General features: G+C 35.6%; 1 protein-coding gene across 2 annotated transcripts; it reads right to left on the reverse strand.

The window, feature by feature from the left end:
* Positions 1–13,096: 13,096 nt before the first annotated feature.
* Positions 13,097–22,307, reverse strand: LOC130721089 (sister chromatid cohesion protein PDS5 homolog C). Of its 2 annotated transcripts, none has more exons than XM_057571821.1 (13): positions 21,913–22,307; positions 20,249–20,452; positions 19,974–20,155; positions 18,894–19,020; positions 18,618–18,791; positions 17,529–18,434; positions 17,318–17,422; positions 16,890–16,963; positions 15,233–15,284; positions 14,907–14,993; positions 14,784–14,830; positions 14,083–14,157; positions 13,097–14,002 (listed from the first exon to the last, which is right to left on the reverse strand). In XM_057571821.1, exons 1-13 carry the CDS (start codon positions 22,012–22,014, stop codon positions 13,510–13,512), a joined length of 2,628 nt encoding a protein of 875 aa, XP_057427804.1. In that variant the 5' UTR covers positions 22,015–22,307; the 3' UTR covers positions 13,097–13,509. The 2 variants fall into 2 exon arrangements, with proteins under 2 accessions (XP_057427804.1, XP_057427803.1); XM_057571820.1 differs by having other exon boundaries at positions 13,097–14,005; positions 21,913–22,306.

The raw sequence follows: 22,307 nt of genomic DNA on the forward strand, positions 1-22,307 counted from the left end.
GGTAACACACTTTCAGTTCACATGGGGACCAAACTTGAATTATCAAAAAATGTAAGGGGGTTAAAAATGGGATATTGAAAAGAAATGGGATGGGAGTTGAAAAACAATAAACCGGCAAACAGGTGATGGCATGGAAAAAGTTAAGTGGTGCCAGGTTGCATACTTGGACAACAATTTTTTGTGCTTGGTAGGGGGCCATGGCTCATGGATCATGATTCATCATATAAAAGAAATTAAAAGAAAGAAATAAAACTAGGCATGCTTCAATCAATGGATTCTAGCTTTATCTAGAAATAATAGAGCATAGAGAGAAGACACCAAATAAATTACTTGTGAGCTTTCACTTTTCTAATTGAAAATGAAAAAATTAAACCGACTTAGTAAACTCAACTAGTTATTGGTCATTTAATAATAATAATAATAATAATAATAATAATAATAAATTATAAAAATAATATAGAAGGCAAGAATATGTGCTTTGGTAGGGGAGGTCCAGAGATCAATCCCTGGTGAACGCAATTTATCATTCCGATGTAACAAAAAAAATTAAATTAGCATTTTCCTGTTGTAACAAAAAAAAAGTAGCCAGCAATAGGTCAAGTTTGGCCATATTTACCACGAAGACAATGTTGTCTTTTGAGAGAGTTGTTCTGTCCTTTCTTTGAGGCCTTTGGTTTTTCTTATTTCTAGCTTCTGTACACAGGCAAATTGAATCAAAATCTCGTAAGGTATTGATTTAGTGGTAAGAAAGTTATGTCTCGTAAGTCATAAGGATAAGAGTATAAGTTTGAATTTAAGAAAAATATTTGTTGGAAGAAACATATAACTGTTTTTCGAATAGGTGGCGATATCCGTCGAAGAAAAAAAAAATATTTAAATCCTAATAATGATACGATTAGAAGGCTCATGTTAGATATCCTCATGTTAGACTCCATGCTGAGTTTTTAGTAAAAACGAGATCAGGTAATACGATGTTGAAGTTTACTTAATAGTTAAAATGTAAATAGTAGAATAGTTTTTACATTTTTATATTTTTTTTAGTTTTTTTAATAGTAATCCGAGTTTGTAAATAGTAAAATCCATGATTTTATAGTTTTTTTTAATAGTTGAATAGTTCCTTAAAAAGTATGAGAACGTGAATAGGATATGAAATTCCAAAGGAATCTGAAAGTTGAGAGTACTTGTCGGCACAGGTGATAGATAGTTGCGTGTCTCTGCTTCCTTTCTACTTCAAGTGTTCTTGGTCTCTAGTCTAGGTTAAAATATCTTGCTCACCGATTTGTGGGTCATTTGTTTCTTTGTTTTTATTGATGCGACTATGTGGGCTTTTGTTGGTATTTGGGTTAGTTTTAGGTCTTGCTAAGTGCACGACCTAGTAGGGAAGCACTAAAACCATTTACAGGTTTCATAAGTATTCTCTTTTGGATGAATGCTCAAGTTGGTCCTTAAATATGTTACACGAACTTCATTCTTAAACTTTAAACACCCATCTCGCAGTCTCTGATCAAGTAATTCTCTTCGTCGATTTTGGTCAACTAACGGATATGACGGCTGTTAACCGAAGATGTGGCAAACATTATGAAATTTAGCGTGAGGAGGATTCGAACCTGGAACATGGGTTGGAAAAACAAACCCTTTACCAGTTGAGCCAAGGGATTAAATGGTAATAATGTGAACTCACTAATATTTTTGTAACTTCTAAATGGTAAATTGAAACATTAAATTTAATATTTGAGAAAAGGGGATTCGATTAACAAATAAAATACACAATGATATTTGGCTTAACCAACCACTTTCACAAGTCACATGGCATGCCCAAAATTATCCTGCTTCTCCATTGTGCTCAAGTTAATTGTACCCATGTCGTTTTGAAAACGGAAAAACTACAAAAGCAACAAAGTTAGCATCTTTTAAGTTTGACTCAATTCACTTCAATTCAACATTTCCACCTTTGCAACTGCAAGTAGACGACGCACGCAGACTCTGAAAATTCATGGAAATGGAGAATTCTAATGTTATGTTAAATTTTCAATAAACTATACCTAATTATAGATGTCCTTGTTTAAGAATTGTTCAGTTGAATATGATGTCAATGATGTTAGCGTCACTGTCTTTTATTTATTTTTTGATTAATGATGGTGTGTGCATATGATAACAACTTGGTTATATAAAGGAGAATGATAATGAAAGGTTTCTCTCAAGCCCAAAGTCAGAAGAAGAAATGAGAAAAGAGCTGTTGGATCAAATGTCAGAAATACCCTCAAAAGTACAAACCAGTACTATTGTTGCTGCAGACAAAAATCATACCAACGAACCTATAATCGACCACCCCAAAGCAGTCTTCTTGTTCCTCATGTTCTAGTTACAGCTCAACGAAATACATCAAGGAGAAAGAGAATGCCTCATATTTAATAATGTAGATGCAACACGAGTTTACGAGGGCCCCACAAACAGAGGGACATATGATCTGGACCGTGCAGATGCAACACATGTTTACGTGGGCCATAGAAACACAGGGGCAGTTAAAGGAGTAAATGTTTTTGGCCCAAATGATGAATATGTGATGAGTGGCTCAAATTGTGGCCATATATTCACCTGGAAGAAGAAAGAAGCTAAGCTAGTGAGATTAATGGCAAGTGATCAATATTCGGTAAATCAACTTGAGGCTCATCCCCACATGCCTATTCTAGCTACTTGTGGTTTAGAAAATAATGTCAAAATATGGGCTCCTCTAGGCGGTGGTATTCCTCCATATCCAACAACACATGTAACACTTACTCCTAATACGGTAAGTGATGGTGACTGTGATACCTCTTCTGAAGTTGACTCTCCTAAAATTCCAGAGACTGCAACATTAGCTAAAGCTTAAAGGAGTATGTTTTGGGTATCGTTTTTTATGAATGCAATGTGTTTTGATATTGACCAGTGTAATGTAACTTATTTTTATCAGATATTTGAAATAAACATCACCTTCCAATACCACTACTACCGCCACCAACAATATCAAAATACCTCTAAGTGGTGATATTCCTAGAGGAGCACATATTTTGATATTATTTTTAATATCTGATAAAAATAGGTTACATTACACTAGTCAATATCAAAATATATTGCATTCATAAAAAAAGATACCCAAAATTGACTCCTTTATGCTTCAGCTAATGTTGCAGTCTCTGGAAGTTTTGGAGAGTCATCTTCAGAAGAGGCATCACTGTCACCATCACTCACCATATAAGGAGGAAGTGTTACATGTGTTGTTGGAAATATAGGAATATGACCACCTAGAGGAGCCCATATTTTGACATTACTTTCTAATCCACAAGTAGCTAGAATAGACATGTGGGGATGGGCCTCAAGTTGATTTACCGAATATTGATCACCTGCTATTAATCTAACTAGCTTAGCTTCTTTCTTCTTCCAGATGAATATATGGCCACAATCTGAGCCACTCATCACATATTCATCATTTGGGCCAAAAACTTTCACTCCTTTAACTGCCCTTGTGTTTATGTGGCCCACATAAACCTGGTTTGCATCTACACGATCCAGATCAAATGTCCCTTTGTCTGTGGCCTGTGTAAACCCGTGCTGCATCTACATTGTTAAATATGAGGCATTATCTTTTTCCTTGGAGTATTTCGTTGAGTTGTAACAGAAACATGCGGAACATAAATACTGCTTTGGGATGGTCGATCATAGGTTCGTTGATACGATTTTTTGTCTACGGCAATAGTAGTACTAGTTTGTACTTTTGAGCGTATTTCTAACATTTCATCCAGCAACTTTTTCCTCATTTCTTCTTCTGACTCTGGGCTTAGGAAGAACCTTTCATCATCATTCGCCTTTATATAATCAAGTTGTTATCATATGCATACACCATCATTAATAAAAAATTAAAAATAAATAAAAGACATAGTGATGCTAACATCATTGACATCATATTTAACTGAACAATTCTTTCACAATGACATCTATAATTAAGTATAGTTTATTGAAAATTTAACATAACATTAAAATTCTCCATTTTCATGAATTTTTAGAGTTTGTGTGCGTCGTCACTTGCAGTTGCAAAAGGTGCAAATGTTGAATTGAAGTGAATTGAGTCAAACTCAATCTATATTTCACGTGTATAATAAATAAACTAAAATTAAAATTAAATTCTTAGTTTAAAAAATATAAAAAAACCCATTATTATATCATTAATAAACCCATAAATTAAAGAAGTTTTCATTTTCTTCTCCACTATTTTCCCCTCTAGTTGAAAAGTAAAAGCAAAAAACTTCAACTCAGGAAAAAAAAACCGAGATCAACCAGATAAATTTGGGGATTTCGATTTTCTCCGATCAAGGCTAAATATTCACGGTAGTCAAATAAGGATTCTCAAATCACAGCACAATGTTAGTAGTCAAACAAGTTATTTTAACATGTAAGTGTGTGCACCTATGTTGGCAATGAAATTAATGGTGAAATAAATCATACATTTTGAGTGAATAAAAAGTAAGTTTGTAGAAAATTCAATTGAAACTCATAAAATAACACAAAATCAACAAACACAAGCAACTTCGGCAAAACGATATGTAGATATTTAAATAAAATGGGGGAGAATAGACGACTTACCTTAATCAAATAAATCACAATGGTTGAAATACTTCTTCTAAAATATTGCAAACCCCAACACATGGTCACCGAAGAAACTTAAGCCAGCATTCACTGACTTATAGGTCTACGGAAATGAGATAGCGCAACAAGCTTGAGTAAGAGATCAAAAGATCCTAACCAAAAGCAGATAAATTAAACAAATGATAAAATAACAAGAGAAGTCGAACAAATATATATGATGAACAAGTAAAATTAGTTGATCAAGATACAAGATAAGATACGTACTTAAACGAAGTAATCCCTAGCATCCCGGCTTTATGAGGGATTGGATGGACAGTGGAATGAATTTCTTGACTGGCGGCGCTCGGGAAGAGCTCAACAGGAAACCCTATTCATGTGTTTGTGAGGGATAGAAAAATGCATATGAGAAATTTATAGGGGAAGAATGGGCTTTTTTGTCAAAATATGGTGGGCTTTGTTTGTGACCCATGACATGACGTTGAGATTAATGTGGGTGTCATTTCTTGCTCTTGATACAAGCACTACAATTTAAAGTTTTATTTATATATTAATATATTAATTAACTTGATAGAGAAAAATTAGTTTTTACATAGATTAGTTAAAATTTGAACCAAATTATTGACCATCCACTGAAGGATTTACCGTAACAACCAATCAAGGATATGCAAGTTTTACCTGGAAGTCCTATAATATTGCATTATATAATCAAACAACAATGTAGATCAATTGACACGTAATTATTCTACCTTAAGCAATAAATTATTTGGAGAGATTTGAATAATATCAAATTATATAAGAAAAATTATGAGTATTTTATTAATAAAATTTTAGATTTCAATAATTTTTTCTTATTTATATATATTCATAAAATAATTTTTAATAGATTTTTTAAGAAGACTAATAATAAATATAAATATAAAGTTATTAAAAATGTAACTTCTTAAACTATCAAAGATATGATGCCACGTTCACTTCAAAAAGTTGAATCTCTTTCTTATATGATGTGTCACATATTTAAGTTTCTATATTAAATTAAATAAAATTCATATTAATATTTTTAACTAATTTAAGAATTTAATTTATATGCACTATTAGAAGAAGTCTCACATAATTAACGATAAGCAGGCTTTGCGAGAAGAAGGATCCTTCATTTCCGGTCTCAACAATGCTGCATCAACGTGGATCAACGCTTTTCAACAATTGAAAGCGTGCTTACGATCCTGCTGGAGCGGAGTGAATTATAATCCTTGAAACTTTTCTATGTTCCTGACACTTTTCTATCTTTATTACGTGTTTATCTTGTCAATAACTGTTTCAACTCATGCTTAAAATATTTCTTTTCCTATGGCTCTATTACCACCATTGTACAGTTCTTTTTTACAATGACAAAGGGGAATAAAAGGAATAGATTTTAGAAAAAGGAGAAGAGGAAAAAAGAAAGGTTTTAGAAAGAAAAGGATTGAACTCAATTTTTTTACTTTATGCATAAATTGTCTAACTTAGGGTGAGCTCTCACTAAGTTTTGTTTTCTCTCTTTAAGAAATTTGTTAGCTCATTCATATTAGAAGTTGTCATTATCAAAAGGGGGATATTGTAAAGTTGACACGAATGATTCAAAAAATCTCTAATCCTATATTTTGAGGAGTTTTGAATAATAAAAACGTTTTTAACTGCCTTATCTTGAAGTGCACAAATTTCTCTATGAGATCCTATGTTTTGCCTTTTTGTCGTTTGAAGAATCGGTAAAAAGAAAAAAAGAGGAATCATGCATCACCCATATATCCTATCGTCCTTAATGTAACATCCCGACTTGACAACTGGCCTCACGATAACAACACGAGTCTTTTCAGCACGCTTTGTTCTCACTGACGCGCTTTACGAGAAAACTTCTCAAGAGGTCACCCACCCCAATATTATTGCAAGGCGAGCACACTTAACCTTGGAGTTTCTAAGTGTTGGGATACAGAAAAGAAGATGCATCGTGTTTTCGAGAAATTGCGATAAATTCCTTCATTACCAATTGGACAAGTCTTCTAATAGTTTATATATTAGACTTCACATTATAGTTTTAAAGAGCTTAGTAACGAGTTGGTCTCACGCACATGAGATTGGGCTTTGTTGGCCAAATGCAAAACAAATCAGAGGAATTGCCCCCTGCGCGCATGATATATGGGTCTTACTAATTTTTTGCTGAATCTATTTTTCCTTTGAAAAACATAATTTTCACATGTGCACCGTCGCCTTGATTGAGATTGTATCACCAATGTTCATTGTGTTGTTGCCCTCTACCTAAAGGCTTGCCGCCCAGTATTAAATTTATATACCCAACAATGTCTTTACCTAATATTAAACCTATTTTGCATAGATGACACACAAGTTTTCTTCTTCTTCTTCTTCTTTCTTTTCCTGGGCAGGTGAAATTGATCTCAATATTTCTGGTATCTCGATGACCTAAAGGGGCTGTTTATTTTTGGGGGGGGGGGGGGGAGTGTTTGGGATAACACTTGAATTTTTTTATAGATAAGTCGGGATAACACTCGAGGAAAATAAATCTAATTTAGGACTCAACTCACTAATTTTATTGCCCTTGTTCGTGTTGTTGCTACTGTAATTTGTTGTTGTTCGCGCTCTTCATATAACATGGAGGAGGCGGAGGTTAAAGGTAGGGTGGGGGAACCAAGAGGTTGTTGCTACTGTAATTTTTTGTTGTTTGCGCTAAGAAACAACTGCAGACTTTCCTTCCTTGGTGCTTTCCCTTTTTATGACTGCAATGGACCTCACTAAGCCTAAAATTTAAGTTTATCTAGGAGAGCAAAGATCTCATATGGTATTTTTTTTATTTCACATATGAGTTACCTGCATTAGCCTGTAGTGACAATTTTAATGGACAATGATATTGAAGTAGGTCAAGCAGTGAGAACTATTCATGCTAAATAGAGAGAATTATTGCTTAGTAAGGGCTGTAACATTTATCTTGATGATTTGGTTCAAAAATTGCAGTCTCCATAAATCTCAAAGTTGATTGTGATTTTTAATTGTCTTTATTTTTGGATGTCATGTCTAAGCTGAATGTGTATAGATAGTATACAAAACGGAGTTTATTTTAAAAAGAAACTAAGGAACTAAGGATCCATTGAAACTTTGTGCATTAATTTGAAAAGAACACAATAGACTTAGTATTTCAATCTATGTTGACACACGTGTTATTTGTTTGGTAGATAAATCTAATTTTATATTCTGATAATTTTTATTAAGAATCTCCATGTTTCTCATTTGTTAAACCTATTTGGTTGACTAATTACATATGACATTTTTTTTAGACAAAACAGAACCTGAAACCCAGTTCTCATATCATATGAATGGATTTTAAGGGTTTAACTCTTAGTTTTATCCATATAAATTAGGGGTTGTGGTTAGTTTATTCAACTTAAGCGAAGAAATTTGCAATTTTTGTGCTCCATGAACATACTTTAAAATACTCTTTAAAACCATTTTTTGTGCTTATTACATAAATGTTGATGGTGACATTTCCATTCGTTAAACAGTAATTTGGTTCTAAACCATATAGGTTTGTTACTGTTGGACAAAATGACAAGACAATCAAAATCCAACTGCAGCAAAGAACTACATTTTTTGCACTTATCACAGGCTCGGTTATAGCAGAATGCAGGCATACATATGTGTGTGTGTGAGTGAGTATATTTATTTCAATTTTTGAAGAATTGTCCAACTAACTTATTTAAAATCATTGAATGGATGATCTGAATTAATATAAAGGAATGAAACAGAATGGAACGTGCAATGATATATCCTTTCATCTATTGTGTATTGGTGAATAAGGTGTTAATAGTTGGATTCTATTGGCCCACGTTGAGGAAGGATTGTTTAGAGTATGTTAAAAAATGTGAGAAATGTCAAGTGTTCGCCGATTTACCTAAGGCCCTGCCAAACCAACTTGCGATCATCACTTCGCCATGGCCATTCTCCACGTGGGGGTGGATCTAATAAGTCCGTTCCCGACCGTCAGGTCATAGATAAAATCCATTTTAGTGGCGGTAGATTATTTCACTAAATGGATAGAGGCAGAGCCCCTCGCCACAATCACATCAGCAGAGATTATAAATTTCTACTGGAGAAGAATCGTATGCAGGTTTGATTCCCAAGGGCGATAGTTTCTGATAGTGGCACACAATTCACCAGTAAACTAAGGAATTTTGTGACTGCATGAGAATACATATGAGGTTTTCGCCGGTAGAGCATCCTTAATCTAACGGATAAACTGAGTCGGCCAACAAGGTAATTTTGATGGGCATAAAACGGTGGCCAGATGAGTCAAAAGGAAGGTGGATCAATAAACTTCCCATAGTATTGTGGGCATATAACACGACGCCGCAATCTAGTACGGGCGAGACTCATTTCAGGTTGACTTATGGAGCAGTATGCTCTCGGTAGAAATCAATAACTTGTCTTGGCGAACACTGGCTATGGAAGTATGGGAAAACAATATAAATTTGGCGGTTGCATTGGATTTCCTCGCATAAACAAGGGAAGAGGAAGGGATCAGGGAGGCAGCAATGAAACAGAAAGCGGCGAGAAAGTATGATAGCAAAGTTAGGCCAAGAAAAATGCAAGAAGGTGATTTAGTGTTGAAAATGTGAACAGGATCTCAGGGGAACAAGCTTAGCCCAAACTGGGAAGGTCCTTATAGAATTATGAAGGTCTTGGGACAAGGAGCTTATCACTTGGAGGAACTAGATGGAAAGCGGGTACCACGAACATGGAACGTCGCCGACCTCCGGTATTACAACAGCTAGGGCGATCAAAATCAAAATGTAAATAACGGCGTACTTTTTTTCCTTTCTAAAAAGAAAGTTTTTTAATGAGGCCCCAAAAGGTGTAAGTGTGAAAATCATTAGCAAAGATGAAAGAGCTATGAAATAAAGTTTTTCAAGAAACAAAGTTTTAACAAAAAATGGTTAAGTTACGGTTCGTTATGGGGTGGGAAAGTTGTAAGACCAAGATTTGGTTCTGTTGTACATCTCTAGGTTTTGATGATAACATGTATACATTTTGTGTACGAAAAACTTTGATACTCTAACGTTTGTCTTTTCTTTGCTTGACAAACAGGTTCTGATTCTGATTGAAAGTGGAATTCAACAGAAGTCAAAGACGAAAGTGTTGACCAATAAACCGCTTCTGCACTCACTACGTTCTGATGGACGGTAGTTTATTGCTTCAGATGTTCTGAAGATAAAAGCTCTGATGAGGGTTCTGAAGAATCAAGTGTTGAAGACTAGAAGTTTTGAGTGAACGGTCAAAGACTCTGAAGACTTGAAGATTCTGAAGACCCAAAGAAAGCTGGCTTTGAAGACCAAGTGCTTCTACTCTGAAGACCATAAGTTCTGAAGTGAACGGTCCAGATGCTAGAGACTTGAAGTTCTGAAGATCCAAGCATCCACGTGACTTTGATTAGAAGCCTCACAAGTTCAAATTTGAAGCGCCTCTGAAGATCAGAAGTCAAATGCAAAGGCAAGGGTCACTATCAAATAGTACAATCGCAGTGTACTATCCTGACCGCCACCTAACGAGGATCAGCCATTGTACGATCTGGAAATTCCAGAAGTACCCTCCAACGGATAGAATTTCACAACGGAAATATCACTCAAGGTTTGGAGTATATAAAGGCTGAAGAAAGGAAGAAAATGCTAAGAAACTTATTGCAATCAACTTACACTCAAGCGAATACCTTAGCAATCATTTTCTTCATTGTTCTAAATCTATTTACCCCTTGCTTGTTTTAGAAGCACTCTTTGTAAACCCAAAACCTTGATCATATTGTTTGTATTCCTTACCAGTTAGGTCAGGATCCTTGAGAAGACTAAGACTTGTGTGTCTTAGTGGTTGCTAGTTCTTAGGTGTGTTAGTCACTTAGCAAGTTGTGCTAGTGCAGTTGTAACAACCATTGATTAGTGTTTTACCTTCATTCAACGAAGGAATAAATCACCTTAACGGGTGGACTGGACGTAGCTTGAAGATTTGTTCAAGTGAACCAGGATAAAATCATTGTGTGCTTTTCTCTTTATCCTTTGCACCTTTCATTCTTTGCTACCAAGTGATTTACGTGAAACTTCAAAAGGAAACGTTTTTATTGCAAAACCCTGTTCAAACCCCCATTTCTAGTGTTTTTCATACCTTCAAAAATCTATCCGAAGTGGCGGTTCAAATAAAAAAAATGTATGAATGACCCGGAAAAGTCACATAACAGTCAAACTCATAAGCGATCTGTAGGGTAACAACTACCCGCCCAGGTCTCCCCAGAATAAAGGCGGACATTTTACTGAGCACAACCTTGGAAATTCCAAATGGTCATTAAAACCCAAGCACATTAGTCTAAAACAGGGCGAATGCTTCACCAAAGTGAAGTCTCACGCTAGTGAGGACAAACCTTGATCAAATTAAATCAAGCTCAGCCTTAGTTACAAAACACACGAAATCTCTAAAACGTAACATAACAGTAAATCAAAGTAAAAAATAAGGAAGCGAAATAAAAAGGCGAATGAAAACAAAATATTAAAGACAAAGAAATTGGCAGGATAAAAGTGCGAATGTCATAAAGGAGCCACGAAGGGCTAAAAGTACTAAGAGCTCAAATAAATTATAAGTCAAACATGTTATCACGAGATTATGAGGATGCCATATGCTTTACCTCGTTTCGCACCACCAGTTGTGGCTGATGTTGATAGGGTCACTGAGGATGTTTTCAGTCAGGATTCGTGCTCCTCACTGGGAGACTTTCTGATCCATGCCCCGGAGAAGGCCCTTGCTGCTCGAGAACCGTGAGGACCACTCATCATGTCGGGTTTTGGGAGTGTGTTGATAGAGTCTGTCTTTAGGGTTGTGAGTTCGTTTTCCTTTTTCTAGGGTCTGAACTTAACCTGGAGTCCTTCTTGTTGTGTTGGCTTAGGTGCGGTCGTGCAATAGTTTATGATTTCAGTCTAAATGAAGAATAAAGATTTTGTAATCTTAAAGTTTTGGAAACAATTAATAATATGAGGTTATTCAGTCATTTATGTTTATGTTAATGAGTTTTATGATTAAAGAGTTTTTATTTTCGGCGAAAAATTTACTCACGTTATTGAAAAATGGTTACAAAAGTGACCCTCGAGAAATTAGGGTGTTACATTGTGGTATCAACACTATGGTTGAGCAAACCAGAGCTTTAGGTTAGTGGTCCCTAAGAGTTCATTCCGAGAGAGTTGGGTAAAACATTGTTTGCTAAGATGTTTACTTGATTGAATTAATATCTGGAGTGTCACAACCATGATACTCAAAACCTGGAGTTTTCAAACTCATAAACTTTTGCCTATGTTTGATGTTTGTGAACTGTGGACTTAGATGGTGAACTTGTGTAGGTTGAAAGATCCCTTCACGACAGGGCCCATCTAACACACAGTAAAAAGACCTTGGGGACACAACAAAGGGGTTGATTGTGTCCATGTAATTCGATCGGGATTGACTAGTTTCTACTGGACTACGTAAATAGAAGGCTTCGACTAAGCTCTTAGTCCAGAGACGAGTTGTGCAGGTAATAAGATAAAGAGTAGTTACTCGTGCATTCAATAACAAGAGTAGTATAAGCAGCAGACAATGCACACTAGTCTTTTATCCTAGTTCACCCTATATCGGTGGGCTACGTCCACTTCACCTGAAATTAAAATGTAAAACAGCTCCAAATTGAAATTTAGTTTTTGGGAGAGAACTGAAATTCAAATGTAAAACAGCTCCAAATTGTTTCCATTTATGCTTTTTTTTTTTGAAAAGTGAAAATTGAAAACAATTTTTAGAAGTCATAGAAGTTTTTTTGTAATCAATCAAACCCAAGTTTTTCTTATAAACCTATCTAACAAAAAGTGTTAGCGTATTTGTCCGGCATAAAGCCTTTTTTTTCACCAAAAAGATAAATAAAGCCTTTTTTAGCCCCTTACAAAATATTCAGGATACCGCTGAATGCTAATTCCTAATGAAACAAAAACTCATTATTTGTAACGACAAGCATACACTGTCCAATTGATCGTAAACGCATCATTTAGCTGTTTCCTCAACAATAATCCTAATTATAACTTTGGCGTTTGCAGAAGTGCTGACTGCTGCTAGTTCTAAAAAAAAAGCTTCACATTTTATACTTCATATGCAAAGAAATGCTACCAATACTTTTTGATTGATTGAAATCTATGTAGCTCTACCCAAATTGGGATTCAGCAAATAAGAGTGTTGAAAAGTGTTATAAAGAGTGCTGATAACAATCCCCAATCCCATGCAAAGTGTGCACACATTTCATCTTGCATTAGTTAATAAAGATAAGGCTTCTTTTCCAGAAAATAAAAAAGAACTCAACAAATTAAATGAAAAAAATCTTAAACTTAACTAAATACCAACATAGTACTATGAATAGTGACTAAATTGACTCAGAAAAGCATTTCAAAACCAGTGAATCAAACAAATAGGTACGAAAGAGTGCAGTCTTACTGCTGGTTCCCCCAACGCTTTAACAGTCATACTGTGCAGCATACCTTTCAGATACAAAATAAATAGGTACTAAATTGCCAACCAGCCATTATCAGTATGTGCCAAAACAATCTCTCATCAAGGCTGTGTTAAACCAAATGTTTTCTTTTGCCACCTTAAGATGAAATCCACCTAGAAAGTGGGCAAAAAGAACGCTAGATACTTAACTCCTAGGACAGCTAAACTAGCATAACTACAGATAAAAATGCCACCAATAATTAGGAGGTTACCACAAACGGTTAAATAGAGGGACCCGACTGAGGAAAGGAATGTTCAAATACTGATAAGCAGAAAACGAGAAAGCAGCTAAAGGACACACCATCTCTAGTTTCTTCCACGCTTCTTTCCACTTTTGACCTCACTCCCAACCTTCGATGAAGTTGATGTCTTACCCTTTGTGTCTTCTACCTCTCTGGTTGAATCATCTGAGGTCTCATCCTCTGAATCTGTAGACTTCAACGAAACAGATTTCACCTTCCCAGGGCCATTGGTATTAGACTTGCCACTTTTGGGAGATTTTGCCTTGGAAGCAGCAGCAATCTTAGATGTTTCTTGCTTTGATTTTCCAGTCTTCGGAGTTTCATGCTTAGACTTGGCAGATTTTGGTGTGCTAACGTCATCTTTTGATCTGCTTATCTTGGAACTGTCGGTGTTCTTGGATTTGCTTTTTTGTGCAGCATCAATAGATTCATCACATCTCTTCAGAGAATTATCCTTAGATTTTCTACCCACTTCATCCTCAGATTTGCCAACCGGCTTTGACTTATGGCTAGACTTCATGGATGCCCCTTTTGATTTACTTGATGTGGCTCCTCCGCTACTGGAAGTAAAAAATTGAGACATCAAAAGAAGAATGGAGATGACATTTGACATCAATTCATAACAGCATTTACATACCTTTTAGAAGCAGAATCCCTCTTTCCTTCCTTTTTGGTTTCACCAGCACTTGTCTTCCCTTTCTTTGTGGGTGGCCTGAATATAATCATAGGAAAATGAGGATGTATAAGAGGGAAAACCTAAAAACTGACGACAAGCTCAGCTAAAAAGCACAATCTACAAAATACAGTAACAAATAGGTTATATCCAATTGAATCTTTTAACAGGATGCAAAAAATCTACAGCAATGTCTACCCTCCAATGTAGAATATTTCTGGCATATTAATTCAATGAATTCTTAGCACTTATTGCAATTTATCATCACATCCACCTGAAAGTACCCAGCAATACTTATATTATCATGTTTTTAAATTGCTTTATAATACACACACAAATTGGCTGCAACATCAAAATATACAGCACAGCAATAACCATCAGGAATGACAAAATGAAACCAACTTCAAAATATTTCAGAACATTGCCCCAGGATAAATCATAAGGCATGAGCAAATCAGCATAGGGAAAATATATCTCTAGATACTTTTAGGGTATCATTCCACCAAAAAGGATGTATGAGACCAGTAACGTAAAAGTGGCACAAAAAACATAACACACCAAGCAGAAATTGGACACCTGCTACAACACAAAGGATATTCTTCAAACAATGTAACAAAAAGGACATTTATAATAATTAATAAACATCATCCACGAGAAAAACATACATATCAGCGGAAGCATCATCATGACTGGTACCACCTCTTGCTTCTTCCTGTAAACAGAAATAAATATCTTCAATTAAGATGAAGAAAATTTTAATAGAACATGTTCAAGAAAGAGAGGCCCACCTCATCTGAATCAGCATCATCTTGAATAATACTCCATTTTTCCTTTTTAAGATTTAATGTTTCCTGATCACCATCATCATACAAGACCTAAAATAGCAAGAGCAGTCAGAAGAGAATAAAAATACTAGTAATGAGCCAATTTGACAATTTAAAAAAATGTCAGTAAGGAATTAAGTAGTCCTGAGTTTGCTACATATGCAAAAAAATGCCAGATTCAGTATTCAATTAATCTATACACACAAAAGTTAAAATATACAGGTTATTGGGAAGGGGGAGGGGAAAAGGAGTTGCAGTGTAGTTAGATTATAGCACAGATTGTAAATCACCTTGTGCTTCTTACTGGAAGAATCAAAAGAATCGACAATACCTTCATAAAACCTGTAAGAGATTTGTGTCAACAAATATAGATATTCTATTTCAATAGAAAAAAGAAGTGAACTGCCAAAATGGAATATACATATGATAGTGTTAAAAGCAACAAAAAAGCATTAGTTCCATTTTCCAATTCAAATATATCTCTCTCCCAAGTCCAACATTTCATAAGAAAGCTTTTTATAGCAAATCTTAGGATCTTATCATAAGCAACATAGTTACAGTTTGCATTATGGAACATTGGTACAGCTAAAATAACACAACCTAACAGCTTATACAAACCGTTAAAGCACGGGACAAAATTAGCACAAAATCTAGAGTTCAAACCATTAAAACAAGAGAACTTAACCAAAAAGGTTCAGCAAACTGAGTACATAGCATAGTAGTTAATTGAAGATAGAGGCAGTTAAACTTATAAACACTAATACTGTATAGCACATCATGAAGCAAGCAACTGTTGCATTGAAAATAGAAGATACAAAGCTGATAATTTCTCATAAGCAAACTTGTGCTCAAACATATACAGAACTCAAAACTTAAGACATCAATTATTAATGCCCAAAATCCACAGCTAAATTGCCAAATCATAAATCCAAGGCATAATACAGGTGGCCTTAGCACAAAATTTCTGAATAGAGGCTTAGAAAAAGGAAGTGCCTCGCCAGAAGCAGGACAAGCAGCTGTGCCAAAGACATGCAGGCTGCTCTGGCTCTGGCCTCTGGGGAACTTCCCAATTAAGTGCAGTGCAAAAAAGACAGATGCAGGTTGCTGAGTGTTAGAGACAGGGATAGGTTAAGCCTGTGGTGAAAAAGGTCTATGTAAGAAGGAATAAGGGACTAATTAGAAGTAAAGAGTGAAAAGCTGCCAATATCCTGTGGCATCACATTTGATCTCATGTGTAGTTAGGAGGACCTCACATTTGGTCTCATGTGGAGTTAGGGGGACATCTGAGTCAGAGCATGGTTAGTTTAGGGTTTAGGTTAACCACTAACTACTATTTAGTTAGTGGTTACAATGAACCACATTGGGGGAAATAACTGAATTGGGAATTGGATCTGTTGGTTGATTCAGTTGGGATTTTCCTTTATTCATCTCTGTTCTTCTTGAATTTCAGTAATACTTTGGGATTCAGTATCTTAGGGTTCTCGATTGTGTTTCAGTACCAATTTTCTTCACTATCTCTGATTCAATTGCCAGTTCAAACAGTGAGTAAAGCCGAAAGTAAAATAGGGGAGGACTACTGGGAATCTGCGAAAATTGGTGGGCCATGCAAGGACAGACAACTCTAGGATTGTACAAACTCTGATTGGTTTGTGTCAACTATCTGTCAAAGTGCGAAGGATATGTTCAGAAAGAACATGATGTTCACCCTAGAAATAAACCCAGGATGCAAGGGGTCACGAGAAAAGAATTTCCCCCTAGAAAGATAATAATGTCCGCAATACGGTGTGAGGAAGTCAGATTTTAATATGTGAGAATAATAGTCACTCTGCACCACTCCACAGGATAGCACCACAATTGTAAAGAACATGCAACCATGTATACCAAGTAAACAAACAGTTTCAGCAACCAAGTATGGAAAAAGTACAAATTGCAACGAAGTGTTCTTACTCTTTATCCTCTGGCCACCAAACCTTAACACGGGTTCCAACAAGCTCGTCACCATATTTCTTGTTATCAGATTCCTGAGACAACAACCAGAAAATTCGCAATCAGCGTGATAAGAAATGTAAAACTCTGCAATAAGCAAGAAAGGCCAGAACTGCGTATGTTTTGAAAGTGCATCACAATGCAGACTATCAAAAGGAGTATGCCCATATAAACTTGCATAGAATTACTTCCTACACTCCTATATAAGAACATAGATTGGTAACATCTCACAACATTGGTAGCGCATTTAAAAAATTATCATAACAAAATTGCCTATACTGAAAAATTCCAGCACAGAAACTATATAGCTGAAGACAGGATTTTCCTAAAGGACAAGTCCCATAAGATTTAATTTTCATAATTTTAAAATTACCGAGCAGGACCCATACATTTTCTTTTCCTGGAGTACGTTTCCTCTTCAAATTTGTCTTAGGTGTCTCCTCCAAATGTTCTTTGGTTGATTTCATAGCTGACTTTTGCAAAGACACCATTTCCTAAATAATTTACAAAAGCTATTTAATCATTATTTTTTGAACAAAATAAAAAGGAAAACAATATGATGCTGCAATAAGATGAATAAATAATAGAACCCAGAAGTACCTCATCCTCATCTTTAGCGGAAGATTTTGCAAGAGCTTTTTCAGGGTTACCTTTCCCCCGTCCACTCCGTTTCTTGTCCTCTGACAGCCTCAAGGATGACCCACCACTACCCTTGTTTCTTTCTTCTGTTTTTTTAGCAGATTGTTTTTTCACATCTAAATCATTTGACCCACTACCTTTTTTTACTGCATCTACGACAGTAGTTATTTTGACATCAGAGCCACGTCCAAGTCCCTTTTTTGCTGATGGCCTAGTTGGTTTTGCTTCTGAATCACATGTTCCTTCAGACACCTTTTGCGAAACATCTTCCGCAGCCACTTCTTTTGCCGAGCTATCTTTCTTTTTCGTGCGTCCACGTTTCTTTGAACGGCTTTCATCATCATGGGTCCTCTCACTTGGTGAAGGAGAAGCAACAGCATCAGATTCACCATCACCTGCTTTAGGTGATGAAATCTTGGCATTAACCTCTTTGTTATTCTTTGAAGGTCCTGCAGCCTCAGCACAATCACCCTTATGAGAACTAGGAACATCCTTGCTATGACTTTTGGAGTCAATTTTTTTCTCAGCATCTTTCTCATCAGCAAGATATGAACCCTCAGAAGGCTCTGCCATTTTTGAAGTGCTAGGTTTCCTTCCCCTCTTCTTCGTTGGTTGAACTGGCTTTAGTTCATTGCTCTCAACATTTTCAGGGTTCAAATCATTGGGCTTCTCATTACCTGATAAATTATCACCTTTGGACTGAACAGAATAATCAGTATCATCTGGCTTCAATAGGGACTTGGAATCTACCAAAGCATCATCTTCTCCAGCCTGTGCAATGCCATTACTCATGACTGACTTAGGAGACCTGTCACCAACAGGATCATCTTGTTGAGGTTGTTCAGCTTCTTTTGAATTCTCTGTAACCTGACCAAGAAAAGTTGACATGTTCCAAGTGTCAAAGCTGGTGGAAAAAAACAGAACAAATAAATAGAAAACAAAATGTATGGAAAGTATAAGTTATCTCATCAAGAAATAATTATATACCAATCAAATATTCATAAAAATGAAAGCAAGAAAATTAACCACATTATCACTAGTAGCACATACATCATTTTGGTCCAGGTTACCAGATGTATCTTGGCATATTGAGGCAAGAACATCATCATAATCATCCAAAGAAAGACCCAAGGCATCAACTGCTTGCACTAAATAGGGTTTAAGTCTGGTTGCAGAACTTTCAAGAACTTTCTCCCCCAACCTTCGAGCAATTGGCAAAACTTCCTGAATCATGATGACCAGAAGAAATGAGCAAGGAAAATATGCTTTAACTTCAAATCACAATCTACTTAAATAAAGAATCAAATCAAATCTTCAAACTCCAACCTCATTGTCTTTCTTTACACTGTCTATGATTGGACAGAGCAAGTCCAACGATATATCTTCACTTTCCTCTAGAACAAGGTTCATTATGGTTTCCATGGATGCAAAAACACTCCCCGAATGATGCTCCCTGAAATTTTCAAACATTGCTAGTTAGAACTGTGTTTGCACACACATTGCTTCCAGCTGCCTGAAGAAATAAAAAAAAATGCATGTCTATATGTAACAAAAATATGGAAGCAAATAAACACTTGAACCAACACCCATATACAAGGTATTAAGATAAAAAAGGGTGGAAAAAGGAAAAGATAAATCAAATCATAAATACAAAGAAACACTAGAATTACAAATGCCACTTAAATTTAATATTAACTTTTTACACCAAAAATTATTTAATATTAGCTTCAAACGATGAACAAAATCACATCATTTAATTTAACCAACTAGTATAAAAAACTATGTCATAGAAACAAATGCTTAATTAACGTTACAATAAATTACCAGCCTCTTATATTTTATAAGTTTCCCCAGATAAAGAATGCAATAACTACGAACACGTTTGGGTAAATAAGGTAGTTAAATGCTTATTAAGTGAGTGCTTATCACATGAGAGCCTATGCCAGAAACTTAATATAAGCTGATTTTCGTTAGCTTGTTAAAATAAGCTCAAAAGAGCTTATAGATAGGTCACAAGTTATTTTTATAAGCTTAAGTGCTTAACCAACAACAGCTTACATGTTTATATCATTTAAAAAAAACTACAATAAGATCCAGACAAGCTCTTTCAAACACTGCCTTAGTGCAATAAAAACCCATATCAGGTTGCATCAAAATAAATAAAGGCAAAACCATGTGAGAAACACCAAGATCTTTATCTAGAAGCAGTAATACTGTCACACTCAATCAAAAGTACATTTCTCAATAGATGCATTATAATACTGAAAATATTTTACACCTAAAGTAGATACCCACTTAATGTACTTCCTTTGGAATATATTGCTAAATATAATACGAAGCTAGAGGAATGCAATAAAAAGGAATCAGAAGCTATTATTATGCTGAACTTGTATTCATAGCATTTACCTTATTGTCTTGAAGAAATGCTGAAACATCTCTGAAATTAGGGCATCACATTCAAGATCCAGCATTACCACACATGACCTGACTTTTGCAACTGTGTCAAGAATCGAAGTCCTTTTTGCACATGACCGGCTTGAATCATCATATAGATTTTCAAATGAAGATACAATTAACCGGAAGACCGCCTGGAAGAAAATGACATCAATAAAGCTTCACAAATATTATTTGTAAAGAACATGATAATTGATTAACTTATAGTAGAAAATGATAGCGCGTACCTTCATTTGGTCATCATCGTAAGGAGCATCAGGTGCAGTGATTCTTGTTATCTCACTGATGCACGAGGCAACTGCAACTTTGACATCAATATCTGAATGCCTTAAAAGTTTATCATCAATTAATGCCTTCAATGATGGAGAGAGCGCATCTTGCATAGACTTGGGAGGTGATTGTTCTACCTTCAATAGGCAATTTTCAACTTGCTGCAGTTTCAAGGGTAAAGAAAGTAAGATCAAGCACAGGTAATTAATATTTTGGTCAATGTTCACCTATTACTCGTTCTTCAGACTATCTTAACTTATGTCAGAGGGGAATTCCTGAACAATTCAAACCCATGCTTTACTAAGAAAGAGTGACTAGATGAACAAGGAGAGTTAAATAATGCATTTCACAATACTTGTTAAAATTATATGCAGTATCAACAACTTCAGAAAAATTAAAGTAAATACGAAGAGCACGTCAAAAAATATCAGACTCAACTTCTGAGACCTAGGAGTATTAGCTATTGAGAAGAAACAGAATCCACAGACAACTTCAGTGAGAGGCATACAGGCAGTTATGTAAACATTAAAAACTTAATTTCAACAAAACTAGTATAATCTTCAATAGATATGAATAGCATGCTGTATCATATGCAGTAGCTACTACTGGTTCATATTTTACAATATAATTCTGTTTTCCTTTTATATCAAGCAATTAATTCACAAAGTATACATCAACAATAGTCAGGGCAACATAAGCAAATATAATCTTAGATAGATATTCACCAAAGAAAATGTAATCTAGTGATAATTAACAGATACAACCATACCACGTTTTTGCATGTGACTAGATAAATTTGGCAGGACAAGTACACCTTATATTACTAAAAAACTATAATACAAAATATATATAGCAAACAACTAATTTCCAATCATTTATATTTCCTTATTTTATTTTGGCTTAGGATAACTAGTTATCCTACACTTCGGTATTCTCCTCAGCTTCTCCTATTTTCTACCACAAACTCAGTTGCATCTTAGAAAACTCAGCCAGTACACAGCTGTATCTTCAGTTTCGTGATCATTCTGAATGAACTCAAGAACATCATTCTGTTAAACGATTTCCAGTTCCTCTAGCACCATTTGTTTAAAAACCCTAGACTGTAGATGTTGGCAAAACAAAATAATTCGCGCGATTAATGTTGATGAGAACCAACACCAGCCAGCAAATTGCAGATTTAATACTTTTATTACAAATTAAACCTCAGTAGTAACTTCATTCATGAAACAAGCAGTGGTGAAAGTAGCACACAACGCGCAAGCACACCGATACTCATTAATATCCAAATCTCAAAACTAGCAGAATTCATTTCATTCAAAACTGAATTTTTGAAAGATCTGATTCACTCACTCACAATATCTTACACTTCATAATTGAGGATATAAACACAAATTACTTTCAATTTCACAACCAACAAAATCCAAACAGTTCATGACTTTTACTAATTGCAAATTAATCACAACAATTCAGTACAAAGCATAAACCATTCCAAAACATGACAATTAGGGCAAAACTAAAGTCAGCCACGGCATGCAATTCACACAAAATCGAATCACGAAACCCTCAACAACAACATGCTACATACAGTGAAAACGCGAAATGGAGGGAGGAGAGTGCTTACATCGAGAAGACGAAGAAGGTCGTCGACGGAGGATGGAGGATTTGCGAGCTTGTTACCAGCTTCTCGTAGCTGCTTTTCAAGCTCCTTATCGGTGGAAGCCATTGACGAGGAGTTTGGAGTGGTTCTTCGTTGTAGATCTTGCTGCGCGCTCTCACTCCATCGAAACCCTAACCCTAAAACCCCTCCAATTGAAGTAGATTCAAACCAACACACACAGAAAACGAAAACGATAGCTAGGGTTTTTCAACTGTTTCTCGCGTTTGCGAAACAGAGAAACGGAGTAGCGAGAGAAAGTGAGAAACTCACAACAGAAAAACAACAGAGAGAGAGAGAGAGAGAGAGAGAGAGAGTAAAGTGAGTGTGTTGTGTTTTGGGGAGATTGATTTTCGGCAAAA

This window comes from Lotus japonicus, chromosome 5, assembly GCF_012489685.1.
Source record: "Lotus japonicus ecotype B-129 chromosome 5, LjGifu_v1.2".
Lineage (NCBI taxonomy): Eukaryota > Viridiplantae > Streptophyta > Magnoliopsida > Fabales > Fabaceae > Lotus > Lotus japonicus.

What these genes read in the sequence shown, in the direction of transcription:
- LOC130721089 (XM_057571820.1), bottom strand. Translation starts at nt 22,014, where the DNA reads ATGGCTTCCACCGATAAGGAGCTTGAAAAGCAGCTACGAGAAGCTGGT. An exon ending in CATTTCTTCAAGACAATAAG is followed by an intron (nt 19,021 to 19,973) that starts GTAAATGCTATG and finishes TGAAAATTTCAG; the next exon opens with GGAGCATCATTCGGGGAGTG. An exon ending in GATGATGCTTCCGCTGATAT is followed by an intron (nt 14,158 to 14,783) that starts GTATGTTTTTCT and finishes GATTATATTCAG; the next exon opens with GCCACCCACAAAGAAAGGGA.